The 17,089-nt window shown below is 42.0% G+C and overlaps 1 protein-coding gene across 3 annotated transcripts in view; it reads left to right on the forward strand.

The window, feature by feature from the left end:
• LOC124148796 (cytoskeleton-associated protein 5-like) overlaps positions 1 to 17,089 on the forward strand; it is a 71,426-nt gene that overhangs the window by 10,721 nt on the left and 43,616 nt on the right. For 2 of the 3 annotated variants that reach the window (XM_048385584.1, XM_048385586.1), the window contains exons 9-22: positions 114 to 227; positions 1,760 to 1,864; positions 2,991 to 3,080; positions 3,975 to 4,139; positions 6,394 to 6,522; positions 8,042 to 8,185; positions 10,397 to 10,417; positions 11,594 to 11,617; positions 11,972 to 12,061; positions 12,286 to 12,396; positions 13,334 to 13,426; positions 14,872 to 15,057; positions 16,088 to 16,179; positions 16,460 to 16,517. In XM_048385584.1, the coding sequence (XP_048241541.1) occupies positions 114 to 227; positions 1,760 to 1,864; positions 2,991 to 3,080; positions 3,975 to 4,139; positions 6,394 to 6,522; positions 8,042 to 8,185; positions 10,397 to 10,417; positions 11,594 to 11,617; positions 11,972 to 12,061; positions 12,286 to 12,396; positions 13,334 to 13,426; positions 14,872 to 15,057; positions 16,088 to 16,179; positions 16,460 to 16,517 (1,422 nt within the window). The remainder of the gene's footprint in view (positions 1 to 113; positions 228 to 1,759; positions 1,865 to 2,990; positions 3,081 to 3,974; positions 4,140 to 6,393; positions 6,523 to 8,041; positions 8,186 to 10,396; positions 10,418 to 11,593; positions 11,618 to 11,971; positions 12,062 to 12,285; positions 12,397 to 13,333; positions 13,427 to 14,871; positions 15,058 to 16,087; positions 16,180 to 16,459; positions 16,518 to 17,089) is intronic. The other variant, XM_048385585.1, reaches the window with a different exon arrangement.

Genomic DNA, 17,089 nt, shown 5'->3' on the forward strand with positions numbered 1-17,089 from the left:
TTTACTTTGAAAGTGAAAAGTGGGATCATTGCTTTGAAAAAGACTTCGACTTGGTGACTCAAGTTTTGTATGAACCATGCCATGGTCTAAGCAAGGTTGTGTGTTTCTCGTAGGAGGCCAAGAAATGGCAGGAGAGGAAGGAGGCCCTAGATGCCCTCCAGAAACTGACAGACTCCCCAAAGATTGAAAACGGGGACTTCGGTAATGTTATCCGAGCCCTTCTGAAGGTACGTAAATTCTACTTCATACTTCTCTATACAGGATTCTGGGGCAGAATTTGTCTGCCGAAGTACCACATGCTTGTATGAGACAGGTAATAAGGATGAGTTCTTACAGCACCATTAGGCCTCGTTGATTGTGTGTCATATATCCGTCAACGTGGAATTGGCCTGTTCAGGAGGGAGGGCGCTGTTGAACACGGCTAACCGCATGAGCGCACGCGTGTACTCGCCCGAGCCCGAGAGGTAGTTCGCCTCGTAATCCAAGATGGCGTCGCACATTGAACAAATGTTTGCCTTTGACGAGAATGGAACCGATGTCAAAAGAATATTATTTTAGACTAGATCAAAAGAGTTATCAAAAAGTTATTTTTGCATTTTCAATATATTGACCCGTGATGATCAGGGAAGACAATAGGTCTTCCGCAACCCATACGTGTACTCGCGCTCGAGCCCGAGAGGTAGTTCGCCTCGTAATCCAAGATGGCGTCGCACATTGAACAAATGTTTGCCTTTGACGAGAATGGAACCGATGTCAAAAGAATATTATTTTAGACTAGATCAAAAGAGTTATCAAAAAGTTATTTTTGCATTTTCAATATATTGACACGTGATGATCAGGGAAGACAATAGGTCTTCCGCAACCCATATGTTTGCCGTAAGGATCGAGTGATAAGACTCGCTGACTTGGGTGATGCATGTCATCGTATCCCCATTGCACAGACCGATGCTCATGTAGATTGCTGGATTGTCTGGTCCAGCACAGGAACATGTAACTAATAATAAAAATAAACACTTTGTTATCATAAACATCAAAGTATGAACCCATCAAACTTGTGATGAAATTAAATGTGTGAACCTATGACACTTGTGGACAAGGCTGTTTTGATACCCTGCGACGCCATTTTGGATGCTGTGACGCGAGAGCGAGTACACACCTCCCGTTCAGAAAGGCGTGATATTGCCTCACTGTACTCTCGCGCGGTCGCTCGCCCTCCTGAACACGCCTCAGATCTGATTATTTACAAGCCATACAAAGCTGTAATATTGCTGACTAAGCATTCACTCATTCTCTCACTCGTCAACACCTTGATGTATTGGAGTCGTATTCCATTAGTCGGGGTCAAGACATTTGGAGTCGTGGTATAATTCAGTCCATGTTTATCTGAATAGAAAGTCCATATTCTGCAGAACTTGGTGAAATTTAGTTTACTAATGTAATTATCTTATCCTGTTTTGTCACAGAGGCTCTAGCGGTAGAAACTAACATCTTTAGTCCGCTTGTCCTTATAATGATGATATATAGCAAAACTCTTAAAAATAACAACTTTCTACTCGTCATTACGATACCTTAACTATTAGGTAGTTCGGCAAGGACAACAGGACTAGTACAAATTTCTAATGCTGGGTTTGGTGTAGGAAGATACTATTCGTTGCAGGATTTGGTGAATAGAGTGGAATTTGAGAACCGCCATTGAATTGGTTGCATATTGCATACTGCCTCTACAGGTGTTAAACTGGTGGTTACATATCTCTGACAGGTTATAGCCAAGGACACCAATGTGATGCTGGTTGCTCTCGCCGGCAAGTGTCTTTCCGGCATAGCCAAAGGCCTGAGGAAGAAGTTCCAGCCATACGCTCATCAGGTGAGTTAAAAATGTCCCTCATTGGAATAGGTCTTCAGCAACCTATGCTTACAGTAAAAGGTGACTATGCTTGTCGTAAGAGGCGACTAACAATTGGGTGGTCAGGCTCGCTGACTTGGTTGATGTATGTCATCATATCCCAATTGCGTGGATCCATGCTCATGATGTCAATCACTGGATTGTCTGGTCCATACTCGATTATTTACAGACCGCCGTCATATAGCTGAATTATTGCTGAATGCAGCGTTAAACTACAAACAAACAAACAAAAATCATTGGGATTCCTGGGCCAATCTCATTAAACTCAAATCTTTTCGTCTGATTCCATGCCTGTCTGGGTGAAGATCTGAAAAACCCTCCATAGACAGATCTTGTCATGGGAACTTTCTAATCAACCAGAGTGGAAGCGGTTTAGTTCTCAATTGTGCGAGCATAGCATTCAAAGCGGCACTATTGATGTCTCTATCTCTCAGAAATGAATGTTGACAGGAGTTCCGAGTGGAGATAATAATAACTTTAATGAACACCCTGTTTTGCTGAGCGCCATGAGGGGCGGTGCGGTAGCGTAGTGCTTAAAGCTTTGGCTCGTAAAGCAGAAGACTCAGGTTCGATTCCCCACATGGGTGCAATGTGTGAGGCCCATTTCTGGTGTCTCCCGCCGTGATATTGTTGGAATATTGCTGAAAGCGGTGTAAAACCATACTCACTCACTCACTGAGCGCCGTGGTATCTGCAACCAAAATGTTGTTATATTGAAAGGACATTTGTGTTTGGTGTGTTTTGTTTTTTAGTCCCAATTCACTAAATTCAGATGGTATGTCTGACAACCCCATGAGGAAGAATATGAGACTGTGTATGTAGTCAGATCTTTTTCGAAAGCCGACATCTGGTTGGCTCAAACTCCCATTCATCTTTAACTTTGATTGGGCGGTAAGAGTTCTCTCGGGTTAACGTGGAGTGACCCGTGGAGGGTCAGTCAGGTCTTCGTGCAGACTGGAGTAAAAGATCTGATTTTAGTGAGACTGCTCCCTGGGTAGGTACCCACATGTCAAGGGCAATCTGAAGTATTATTTCCGATGTGTATTATCTACTTGTACAATCTGTAGTCTGTTGGTGCCTGTTTCAGTGTGTGTCAGGAATCATTGAGAAGTTCAAAGAAAAGAAAGTAGCAGTGGTGACCTCCCTCCGCGAGGCTATCGATGCTTCCTTTGCAGGGGTGAGTGATGCCTGGTGAACTCAAGCTAACTGATCCTTTAGTGAGGACACCTTGATCCAGCTCTGACTTTATCAGTGTACCATATTTCCTGAGATGGGAGCACCTTGACCCTAGCTTCTTAAAAACCCAGAGCTTCTCGATTTAACCCTAAGTAAAACAGATTGACTTTATCAGAGCATACCATATTTCCTTAGTTCGGAGCACCTTGAACCTAGCTTCTTAAAAACCCAGAGCTTCTGGATTTAAGCTCCTCAAGTAAAATGACCCGTGAAGATTCCGGGGTAGAATAGATCTTCAGCAACCCATGCTTGCCGTTAAAGGCGACTATGCTTGTCGTAAAAGGCGGCTAACAGGATCGGGTGGTCAGGCTCGCTGACTTGGTTGATGCATGTCATCGATCCCAATTGTGTGGATCGATTCTCATGATATCAATCACTGGATTGTCTGGTCCAGACTCGATTATTTACAGACCGCCGTCATATAGCTGGAATATTTCTGAGTGCGGCGTTAAACAACAAACCAACCAACCAACCAACCTGAAGTAAAACAGAGTGACTTTATCAGAGCATACCATATTTCCTTAGTTCAGAGCACCTTGAACCCAGCTTCTTAAAAACCCAGAGCTCCTTGATCTAAAAAAACCCTCCTTAACCAGAGCTCAATGATCAGAGCTGTATCGGTTTCTTGATCCAAGCTCCCGAAAACTCAAGAGATCCTTGTCCAAAGCTCCATGTTTTCTTTTGACATTAACTCTGGGGTTATTCTTATTTTTTTAAATATCTTAACCAAAATAATTTTCATGATTTTGATCTTGATCTGTATTTGGCATCATGGTTTAAGGTGTTTCCGCTGTAGAAACCTTGTGTATGAAATGTTTGAGTTGTGGCTCGGCAGACCTCACTGGATCAAATAATGGAGGACTGTGTCACTGCCCTGGAAAACAAGAACCCCTCTATCCGAGCCGAGACAGCTCAGTTCCTTGCAAGATGTTTTGCCAAGAGTACAGTGGGGACCCTGCCGAAGAAACTGTTGAAGGGCTACTGCTCTAGTCTCTTGAAGGTGAGCACCTTGGGGCACCTCGGGGCACCTCGGGGCACTACGTGGCTTTTGTAAACCTTGTGGTGAGCCAGGGGTCCGGAAAATTTAAAATCCCAATCGGACATTTGCATTTAGGCCACGCCCCCTTCAAATAGCGTATTTTAGTACGACTTTTCACACACATTACAAGTTTACGTATTCATAATATTATGAATTATGAATTGTTTCAATTTAAATTGTTTAATTCACCGGACAATTAATAACAAATAATATCAGAGATCAGAGAATATTTAGATTTACATGGAAAACATACGTTTGTTTCTCTTATAATAACGATCTGTTAACGTAGTGAACGGTCTAATTAATATTCATGAGTTATATTCATGAGTCTGCTCAAGTGTACGCGTTGTAACATTTGGATCGAGGCTATTATCCCATATTTGGTTATCACGTGACCTCACGGGAAAAGGTTTTTTTTTAACTCAAGTTTTTTTTAAAAACAAGACAGATAATTTAATCACAAATACTAAAATATCGTTGATAGCAATAGTTATTTGAATACTGTTTTCATCTGTACTTAATTATTGACCATAAAAAAATTGGATATCGATCGTCCGAGAGCGCAAAATGGCGGTCAATCAAGATTCAATATACGACTAGCTACTGAAAATAATAAAATCTGCAAATCCTCATTGTATGTCAACCAAGTGAAAGTCGTTAGCCACGACTTACAAAATGATCGTCCAGACTTTGAGGGTTTGGCAGATCTGCATCGGTCGACTGGCTGTCGTCACGCTTTCGCTTCTTGTCTGAGGTTACGTATCGTAGCATTGTGAGGATAGTGAGGTACATCGATGATGCAAGGTATTAATGTACAGTTGTAAACACCTTTCACTCAAATTAACAAGATGTTCTCAGTAATTGATCCTCGATTAATCAGTGTCAACTCAGTTTATTGCCTATTACAGTGATTGACCGATTGGACTATCATGTAGGTACGATGTATTTTCAGCAATCAAAACAAACAAAGCTTGTCAGTGTAGTTAATCTTCATTGTGTTGCAACTGCAGACAGAAACTGCTGAGTCCTAACTGTTGATCATGTCCGGTCAAAATTTAAGAATGTCCGGACAATACTTTTTGAAATGTACGGTAAGCAATATTTTAAAACGGACATTTGAGATTCCCAATCGGACATGTCCGGCGCATATGACGGTTTCCGGACCCCTGTGGTGAGCCTCAGGGTTTTAAACTTTTATTGACTCGTGTTGATATATTTGATATCGTAAGACTCTTGGGTGAGATTCTCTATTTATACATCAATTTGTTAATTCCTTTTTTGTGGTATCAGGGATTTATCCAGGAATTCAAACGAAGTGTTCTTGACAGTAAATTGCGGAATTGTCTTTTGGGTTGTTTTTTTCTCAAATTTAAATACAAGTAATTTTTACAAATAGATGACAATAGTTAGTAACAGATAAAATGAATTGGGAAATTTGTAATTCCAATTTGTGCTCTAGATTGCTTCAAATGAGCTGTAGATTGCTTTATATTTCGTCATTCCTATTCATGAGAGATTCGCACCGATTACAAAATCCTACCAGCAGATATCCTTGTTAAAGATTGGCCACTGATCCAGTTATCGCCCGTTACCTCCGTACCCCCATGCCCAGATATTTCAGAGCAGGGTCAAAAAGAAAGGCTAGCTGAAGACACATGTTCGTAGTGGCTATTTTTAGTACTGAACGTGGAACGCTCATTACAACACATTTTGCTACTTCTTACTGACAAAATCGTCAGGGGTCACCAAGTGAGTAGTAAGTTATTTATTTCAGCAAGTGTATCGCCATAGATACAGAAAAAAACGTATCGTGTATCATATCGTCACCTGAAAACTCACGATTCACTGGTGCACTGATGTATTGTTTCACCCCTAGTGGGGGAGCACGGGTGGCCCAGTCGTCTAAGGCGGCGCGATTCGCTGTGCAGAGTTGCGTCCCTTAGGACGCCAGAAACCTATGATTGTGGGTTCGAATCCCGGTTCGCCCCGATTATGTTTCTAGGTTTGTCAGCACCATACCCGTGCTCGTGGGTTTCACCGAAGTGGTAAACGTCTGAGACCTGCATCACTTCGGGCTTTCCTCCCACATTAAGCTGACACGCCGTGATATGACTGGAATACTGTTAAAAGCGGCGTTAAACCCAACTCACTCACTCACTCACCCCTAGTGTTGAAGCAGCATGGGAAGTTGAGTGTTTCCGGCTGACTGTTTCAGAGTATCAATGACACAACCCCTGACGTGAGGGAAGCATCCTTCCAGGCTCTAGGGACAGCCATGAGGGTCGTCTCGGAGAAGAACATCGCTCCTTTCCTCAATGATGTAGACACCCTGAAGATGCAGAAGGTGAGAATCTTTCTTTCATGCGTAGAATTCCCATTGTTTGTCTCCATCGATGCTTTATCCCATAAACACATCTGCAGTGTAGTTAACCATTGAATCAAGAAAAGGACTGGAGCCAGTGGGAGGAAACCAATTACTCAGCTTACAAACGTTGTTTCTTGCTTGACAACATGTGCCATAGCCTTGCAGTACACATTGCTTCTGCGTCAGGCAGTGCAAGCGTTCACACAGTTCATGCACGGAGTCTTGTTCGTTTGTCATCCTTGTTTGATAAATCGCCTCATTTCTTTGTAAGAACACAAGTCGCTACTTCACTGCATGGCATTCATCTGTATTTATGGGTGATGGAGGAATTTATTAGAATGAAATAAAACTGTTTAGGCTTAGAAAAATAAAAGAATTGGTTCTCAGGCAATGGCGGTCGGTGTTTTTTTTGGTTGTTCAAACTAGTATGTAACCAAATAAACAGATGTGTACAATGAACCTAGGAAAGGGCCTCCCTACATAAATGTATTCCTTGATGAGTTAAAAACTGGAATACAGTATGACCATAACACTAGATACGCTTGTAAAGGTAAGTAACTGCATCCTACATTGGATCCCAATGTTTTTAAGTATTGTAGCATTTCATTTTCGGGGTCCAACATGTGGAAAATGTAAGGATTTTTTTTTTTTGAAAATGAAAATAAAAATGAAACGTGCAGCTGACTTTGATGTGGGCAGTGCCTAAGAACCAAGACTATTATTTATTTATTTACCCTTATGTGCGCTTGTTGACATACAGGGTTATGGTACCTTGTGTTCAAAATACTGTATGTTGGATGTTTTTATTGTGACTGCAAAATGGTGGTAAATCGCAATTAGAAGCTCATATTGACTTTATTCAAGTGTTAGGTATTACTGATTCTTGACATTTACTATAGCTTGCAAATGAAGAATAGTTCATAAGAGAGTTGACCCGTGAAGATCCGGGCTAGAATAGGTCTTCAGCAACCCATGCTTGCTGTAAAAGGCATCTATGCTTGTCGTAAGAGGCGACTAACTATCGGGTGGTCAGGCTCGCTGATGCATGTCATCATATCCCAATTGCGTGGATCCATGCTCATGATGTCAATCACTGGATTATCTGGCCCATACTCGATTAATTACAGACTGCTGTCATATAGCTGGAATATTGCTGAATGCAGCGTTAAATTACAAACAAACAAAAAATCATGAGATAGTTTCATCTGGGTTTCAGTCACATTTATTAGGAACTCTAAAACCATTTGAGATATATTACTCTCTATTCATCTACCAAGGGATGGATTGGGTCTCAGCTAGAGTTCTATATATTACTCCATGTGCAATGTAAGGTTATATCCTCCAGTACAAACACACAGGCTCGGTATAAGTTGACAAATCTTAATCCCTTGATGAAGAAACAAACCGAACACCTGTTCATAAACATAAAGTTTCACCATAAACAGGATAAAGAATAATGGTAATTGTTTACTATAAAATTTCTCATCTCTATCTCCAGATCCAAGAGTGCTGTCAAAATGCTGTGTTGCTAAATGCCCGGGGGGAGCCAAGGCAGGGTGGGGGTGGAGCAGCTGCCGCTCCTGCCCCCAAGAAAAATGAGCCCAAGCCTGTTACCCGACCTCCAGCCAAACCAACAGCACGGGTAAGTTCAATAATGATTCATCAGTTGCTTTTAGGATATGTAACATTACTCTTCATGTTGTCCAACTATTTCTTGATCAGCCTTCCTTTGATCCCCAAAACAGAATAGGTTCCCAGTAATCCGTGCTCGTCTTTCCACCGTTGGGACTCCAGTGTATGATATCTCCATTATATTATTATAATATATGCCACCAATTTTTTGGGGGAAGTCTCCAGCTCCACCTCTCTTTTCACCAACATTCGGCAGAATTTCTGTCACTCACGACCTAAAGATCAACAGCCGGTTAAAATGTATCTGCTTACTGCAAGATTTTCATAGATCTGCATGCAAGATTACAGCCACATGCCAGCGGGCTGTGATATACCACATTAGTTAAATCTTGTTTGGCAGAAACGTTTTATATGTTGGATAAAGCACATCCAAGGGTTTTTATGATATTTAAAACCCGCATTTGCAGGATAAAAGCCAAGGGTAAGTGTTTTTTCTAACTTATGAACCGAAAAAAGAAACTTAAAACAACATTTATCAACATTTTTATGTTCCAAACATACTTCCCATGAACATTAGGAAACGGGTGTTAAATATCTGGCGTACGGTTCTTGAAAATGACTTTCTGAAAAGCTTTGCGGGTTATCAGCTGGTTATCACTGGGCTACAGATACAAGGTTGCGTGTTTGATCCTCAGGAAAACATTTGTCATTTGATTTTACATTTCATTAAATGTTACAATCAGATTGGAAATTGTATTAATAATATCCCTGGTATATTATAACACATTATATAGCAAATGAGCTTGGAGTATCCTATAAAATCCTGAGGACATTAAACATCTCTGTTTATGAGATATAACCAGACTGGAGAACAATAGGATGACATCATTGGAGGTTAATAAAAGTATTAAGACAGGGGCATGAAGTTAGTGAGTTGGGTTTAACACTGCCTGAACACTATTTGAGTTTTATCATGGCATCTCAGCTTGATCCATGAGGAAGGTGTCTTACGTGTACCACTTTGGTGACACCGACAAACAAGGGTATGGTGCTGACAAACCTAGAAATTTAACGGGCGAAACGGGATTCGAACACACAATCATAGTTTTCTTGCTTACCCAAGGGACACAACTCTGCACATTGAATTGTCCCGCGAAAGACGACTAGGCCACCTGTATCCCTGAGTGAAGTTATTTTGCCACAAGACGTTCCGAGTTCAACATTCATTAAACAAGCAAAGTCACTGCTCTTTTCAATTTTGAAAGAACAGAGTGATTTGTTTGGAGGACTAATTTATGTAATATATTGTCATTTGGACGAGTCTATGTGAATAGACCCAGGGTATTCATCACAAGGGAATAGAATAGAACAGAACGGAGTTGTCATTTACCGGATAATCGAGGATGTAGGTCTCCAGTACCCTATTTTAGTCTGCCTCATGTGGATTCGGGGGCAATCTAGGTCCCTGTATCCCATGTGTGTCATGTCATAGTATCCCAATTGCGTGGATCGATGTTCATGATGTCAATCACTGGATTGTCTGGTCCAGACTCGATTATTTGAGACCGCCATCATATAGCTGGAATATTGCTGAGTGCAGCGTTAAACAAACAAACAAAAAATCATGTGAGTGGACTCCTGGGGATCAAATAATTACATCTGTGTGACTTGGCTGTTTATGTCACACACCCTTTGGCATGACAAATTAACTTTTGTCATATGAACATGATGAAAGAAACAGGTGCTCTTTATCTTCTTTTGAGCAGTATATTTCTGACTGCAGCATAGCACCAGTCACTCAGTCTCCTGCTCACTCAGTTCTCGAATCTATAACATTTTGTCATTTCCATCAGTCTCGGGGCGGTCGGGTAGCCTAGTGGTTTAAGCGTTCGCTCGTCACGCTGATGACCCGGGTTCGATTCCGGACATGGGTACAGTGTGTGAATCCCATTTCTGCTGTCCCCCGTTGTGATATTGCTGGAATATTGCTAAAAGCGGCGTAAAAACATACTCACTCACTCCATCAGTCTCATTCACTTACCTGTACAGTGTTTAGTTTACTGGGTGATTTTTCTTTTCCTTAATGTAAGTCGTGGGTTGACACCATTGGTCATTATGGCCCAGTGGTTTATGTAAAAGATGTTGGCCTAAAACAACCAGACTAACCAACTAGTGGGCGTGTCTCTCCCTGTAATTGTGACTTGTCTGTATTTCTTTCCAGGCTACAGACTCTAATTCAGGGGTATGTGGTTGTGTGTTTATATCCCACTCAATAAACATAGGACTAAAACTTGCATCTTTCAGAATGCATGGTCAAACACAGATATTGATAAATGGTGGTTATATGTTGACAAGTATTGATACAATTGCCTTACACAGTTATACACAAAAGTAGTATGCATGAATCGGTAGTGAAGTTTTTGAATGTGTTTATGGGTCTTTGAACAGATTTTAAAGTCATAAATTGTAACGATACTATTCACTAACCTGGACTGCCTCCATGGTCGAGTAGATTGAGCATCTGCCCGAAAAAACGAAAGGTCATGGGTTTCGATCCCAGGCCTTGTCATACCAGGAGGCAATGAAACAGATGGTGCTTGTTGTTACCCTGCCTTGTGTTCTGCATTACTGGGTTAAAACAAGGACTGGTCGGCTCGGATTCAGTATACTGTTTCTGAGTGGGGTATTCCTGTCAAACTGCGGCATGGTATATCAGTGGGCTAGCACTAAAAATCAGCATTTTTCCGGACCTATACAAGCAGCCAAACACGTTCATGCATGTCGCTATACAAGTGCAATAATCTTGAACGCGACGTTAAACCTCATTTCACCTCGCCCCCTGTTCACTAACCCAGTGTTGCTGCCTGTAAGCATCCCTCATTGGAAGTGTGACAATTATTTGTTTGTCAGGACAAGGAAAGATGCATTTTTGCATGCAAGTTTGACTTGACTTTGTCATGAATGTAGTGTCCTTTTTGCACGGACATTTATATATAAGGTATGTCAGACAATCTGAGAACTGATTCCACAGTACGTCTCTTTAACATATTTTATAAAAGGTACTTACCTTTGGAAGTTTTAGACGAAGCATGTTATGCAGCCGCTCACGGAAGTGCTTCCAGCTATCGCTATGACCTGAATGATGTCACACCCCTTGTGATAGCGCAAGAAATTGCGATAATCATTGCCATCCTAAAACGTATAATGTCCGGAAACCTATGATCTTATGATATGATGTTAACTGGACCGACTCACACAAGATTAAAGTTTCCCTTTAGACCACATGGACATATTGCACAAGCCAGCCTCGGTTTTAAAGGGTTTAGGACAAGGAAATGCTGAAGTACAGAGGGGGTCGTTGCACATTCTTGTCTTCCACCTTGTCTGTTGATGTATAAGACTGTTTTCACCATTTCAGGCCAAGCCCGCTGCCAAAGGAGGAGTAAGTTATGTTTCTGTATTCGGTTCATATTTGTGTAAATCAGTATGTTTAGTAACTTAGGCAACAGAATGAAGTAAAACATGTTTTTAACTGATCTACCAAATATCCATCTGCTAAAAGTTAAGCACCTCTTACTGTATTCATTTCTAACAGTCTGTATTACAATATTTTCTCACTGCTGTTGGTACTTTCACGAATGGGAGATAAGTAGTGAATTATATTGTCTGACAGAACATGTCCTATCATGGACTATGTGGTATGGCTGATGGTGAATTATTTATGATTCTGACATGTCCTACCTAGACTGTGGATTAGTGGTTGAAGGTGCTGACTGACCTGATTGGTATGTTGCAGCCCCCGGGGAAGAAAAAAGTGGGTGGGGACAAAGGCAAGGGAAAGAAGGGCGGGGCAGCGAAGGAGGAACCAACCGAATCTATCCTTGCAGTGAGTATTTTCATTTCTCTTTCACTGGCCGATACACCACATCAATGTGAGCAGTGATTCTATAGGAAACACTAAGAAGGACAATTTCATGATCGTTTTTGAATTCTTAACCCAATTCTGGCTCATTTACAGTTAAAAAGATTGACAAGTGTTTGACCACAAGAAAACATACATTTAAACAATGAGCACATGGCTGATGTTATATGATGGCTCTGATGTTCCAGGACGAAGTTGTAGAGGAGAAGGCTGCAGCGGCTCTGTCAGCTGATGTTATATCCGGACTGTCCAACTCCAACTGGAAACTCAGGCTGGCTGCCATGGAGACGTTCTCACAGGTAACAGTTGTTATTTATATGGGTCATGTGTGTCAAAGTCTTCTGATGCACTGGGAGCAGTGGGGTAGCCTAAGTGGTTAAAGCGTTCACTCGTCACACTGAAGGTCCAGGTTCGATTCCCCACATGGGTACAATGTGTGAAGCAAATTTCGGGTGTCCCCTGCATGTCATCGTATCCCAAATGTGTGGATCGATCGTCATGAAGTCAATCACAGGATTGTCTGGTACATTATCGATTATTTACAGACTACCGTCATATTGCTGGAATATTCCTAACAAACAAACAAACAACCAAAGTGATAAACATGCCGAAAAGACTGGGCTTAAATTGTAATGTAGCATTGTTTTCAGTAGATTTTAGTCTTAGTTTGTGGACTAGTATCAGCTGATCTTACTAGACCTGAAGAATATTCATTAGACTCAGGCTTCAGACTAGTGGCTAAATTCACAGACTGTGTCTAAGACCTGCATCTCTTCAGGCTTTCTTCGCACTTGTGCTGCATGGTTTGAACGAGTGTTCTACGTGACAATAAACCCACTCACTCACTCACTCATTGTTTTTGGACGATCAGATTGGGGATGGGTGACCACCAGGAAAGACAACTCCGCTCTCCATTCATGGCCAGGTTTCTCCTCATTTCTATCACCTGGCTGCTCAACCATACTCCATGATAATCAGTTTCTTGTCGTTCAAGGTCAAGGGATGAGATGGTCAGATTCGGGGACTGTTGATCATGTGTCATCGTACCCTGACCGTGTGGGACGTTGCTCATTATATCAATCACTTCTTTTTCAGGTGCATACTTAATTATTTACATGCTGTCTTCATACATAGAATATTGTTGTGTGCAGCGATTACAAAAAGAGATTGATCTCTTTCTTTGTTAGCCCAGGCTGAGGACTTCCCCATGTTAAGTCACCCTTCCTTGTGTTTCAGAACGTGAAGGGAATGAGCAAGGAGGAGATACAGACACAAGTGTTTGTGAGAACACTCACCAAGAAACCTGGCCTGAAGGACACCAACTTCCAGGTGAGTTTGGGGCGGTCGGGTAGCCTTGTGGTTTCATCGTTCACTCGCCACCCGAAGACTGCGGTTCGATTGCCCACGTGGGTACGATGTGTGAAGCCAAATTCTGGTGTCCCCCACCGTGCTATTGCTGGAATGTGGCTAAAAGCGGCTTAAGACTAGACACACTCAGATACTTCTATCTCAACCTTCATACATATATCCCTTCTGGGACTCAGGGGAGGGTGTGCATGGGTGGCCCAGTCGTCTAAGGCGCCGCAATTCGCTGTGCAGAGTTGCGTCCCTTGGGCATGCCAGAAACCTATGATTGTGGGTTCGATTCCCAGTTCATCCCAATTATGTTTCTATCAGCACCATACCCGTGCTCCTGGGTTTCACCGAAGTGGTAAACGTCTGAGACCTGCATCACTTCGGACTTTCCTCCCACATTAAGCTGACACGCCGTGATATAACTGGAATACTGTTAAAAGCGGCGTTAAACCCAACTCACTCACTCACTGTGGGACTGTGGATCATTATAAGTCTCCACTACCTTGTGTACTTGTTTGGCCCAGTCGTATAAGGTGCCAACATGTGCTGTGCAGAGTTGCGTCCCTTGGGCACACCAGAAACCTATGATCGTGGGTTCAAATCCCAGTTCACCACCTTATGTTTCTAGGTTTGTCAGCACCATGCCCATGCTCATTGATTTTCACCAAAGTGGTGAACATCTGAGACCTGCATCACTTGGGGCTTGCCTCTCACTTTAACCTGACATGCAATGATATACCTGAATACTTCTTTAACTCAATCACTCTCTCATGCTTGTCCAACAACCAACTTAATAGGAGACAGGGTCAGGGTCAGTGGCTTTGCTGATGGTGTGTGTATCGTATACCAACAGTGGACTTGTGTACCTGGCCCAGAATCAAATATGTGCAGGCTGTCGTGATGAAGCTGATGCTGTAACAACAGACAAACTATCATGTACAATTAAGACCGCCTCCGTGGTCTTGTGGTAGAGCGTCCGCCCGGAGAGCGGAAGGTTCAGGGTTCGATCCCGGGCCGCGTCATACAAAAAGACGTTAAAAGATTGTACTTGTTGTTACCCTGTCTGGCGCTCGGCATTAAGGGGCTAAAACAAGGACTGGTCGGCTCGGAGTCAGTATACTGTGTCTGAGTGGGGTATTCATGTTAAACTGCGGCATGGTATCTCAGTGAGCTAGCACTATAAATCGGCATCAGTCCGGACTAGTACAAGCAGCCACACACACACATACACGTGCATGCACGTCGCTATATAAGTGCAATAATCTTGGATGCGACGTTAAACCCAATTTCACCTCACCTCATGTACAATTAACAAATGACTTGAATGTTATGACTGTATTTCTGTAGAAACCCTGACATATGATAAAATATAATGTATTCACTATATTATTGTATAAATCAAATATTTTTGTGACCAGGTCTTGAAACTGAAACTGGAGCTCATCGGCTACTTGGGACAGAATTCTGCGTTCACAAAGACGACTGCGGAGTTCTGTCTATCGGACATTGTAGACAAGGTTGGGGACGTGAAGAATGGCAGTATCGCACAGGAAGCTCTGAGTTGTATTGCGGAGGCCACGTCACTGCAGTTTGTCAGTAGCGAGGTGGGTGTCACTGTACACTTATGACCTATGCAGTGAGAGTGGTGTTTGGAGCTTGTGTAACATGAATTGTAGGACTGCCTGGTATACTGGTTTACTGCAATAAGCTTTAAACTTTTCCTGCATTACATATTGCACATTGCTCTTTCTACCGAAGTCCTAACTGGAAATGAGTTTCAATATTATTTTGATCATTTATCCTAAAATCTTCACAGAATTTCCTTCACAGATGATGTTTCCCTACGACATTGAGTGATGAAACAGCGGAGTGTTTTTTCTCTCACGTTATTTCCTCAGTATCCATGGCGGCAAAATGCCATGCTGAGTAATATTTCCTTCAGTGTGTAGAAAATAGGATCTGCATGTACAATAGCTGTGAATCACTGTGAAACACTTAGGCTCCCACTATATCACAATACGTCAGGTGTCAATTTGACTGCTGGCCCGTTGGCCCATGGCCAGTTAAACTTGCAAAAGACTTGCTGAAATGTGAAGTAGATCGCCTGACTAGTCCAAATTTCAACCCATCTCCCTGTCTATGTCTAAGTTTGACAATGCTTGTGAAGCATGTAATTTTGATTATAATTAGGGGGGATGAGATCGTGTGAATGGTTAACTCAAGGAAAGTTATATCCTGATCTGCTTGGTAAAATGACACAATCAGTCGCCATTCTGTAATGTTGTGTACAACAGCATCTTTATTTTCTCAAAAATCACCACAAAATGAGGCAAATGGAAGTAAAGATTTAATCTCAGAGTGCAGGAAAAGAGGGATGGGGTTAGGAAATTTTCATAGTTCTCTTGGTAACTCAGTCACGATATGATTCGGGTTCGGCTGCCTTGTTGCCTCCATCATTGTGTTGTAGGCCAGTTAGTTTAGAGAAGGGCCAGTAACTTTTGAAAGGAGCAAGCCCTGCTGGCTACATGCACATTTGTTGTTACCCCTGTACGTGCTACAATACAGGCACCTGAACCTGCAATACAATTTTTTTGCCAATACACAGCCGTAACGATTTGTCATTTTTGTCTACAGGTTATTAGGTGTGCTTTTGAACAGAAAAACCCAAAGAACCAATCGGAGTCCATGGTCTGGTTGACACAGGCGGTACGAGACTTCGGATTCAAGTAAGTGAAAATTATTGACTCACTTCTACTTTATTGGTATTTTTTTCCGATGTGATCTGTTTAGGTTTAATATAGATATAGTTAACATTTTGGAAGTATGTAGAATGTATATCCATAGTGTTGTTATTAAGCTTTCTCCATTTGCTGTGTCAATATCAGTGATTGAATGTTAGTATAAAAATATATGATATTGGTTCCAGAACGAGAAATAATTAGAGTATGCTAACATTGCCAGGAAATATTATCTTGTAATTTTTATGCTTTGTGATTGTGTTTACAGAGTAAACATTAAGCCAATGATCGAGAATATCAAGAAGGCACTGGCTGCTACCAATCCAGTAAGTCGACAATGCACGCTGTTCAGCAATATGGATAGTCTATTTACGGTTGAATATGGTCTCAACATTTAGACGTTTCTTTACATCATTGTTTTATATTGTAAATAATAATATTATGATTGTGGGGGCGGTCGGGTAGCCTAGTGGTTAAAGCGTTCGCTCGTCACGCCGAAGATCTGGGTTCGAATGCCGACATGGGTACAATGTGTGAAGCCCATTTCTGGTGTCCCCCGCCGTGATATTGCTGGAATATTGCTAAAAGCGGCGTAAAACCATACTCACTCACTCATTATTGTGTTTTGTCTGTTGTAACACAGTCTATGAAGCCATACATCTAGACCATCTGACCAGTGTTGGAAGTTGAGCATAAGTAGAGGGATCCTTGTCATGAGCCAAATGTTAAAGATTAAATTTTGGGGTCCTTTGATTCAAATTCTGTGTGGTGTAATTGATGTAGCTGTCAGGCTTCTGTGTCGTAACTGATGTAGCTGTCAGGCTTCTGTGTCGTAACTGATGTAGCTGTCAGGCTTCTGTGTCGTAACTGATGTAGCTGTCAGGCTTCAGTGTCGTAA

Source organism: Haliotis rufescens, unplaced genomic scaffold (genome assembly GCF_023055435.1).
Source record: "Haliotis rufescens isolate VD_foot unplaced genomic scaffold, xgHalRufe1.0.p SCAF_6, whole genome shotgun sequence".
Lineage (NCBI taxonomy): Eukaryota > Metazoa > Mollusca > Gastropoda > Lepetellida > Haliotidae > Haliotis > Haliotis rufescens.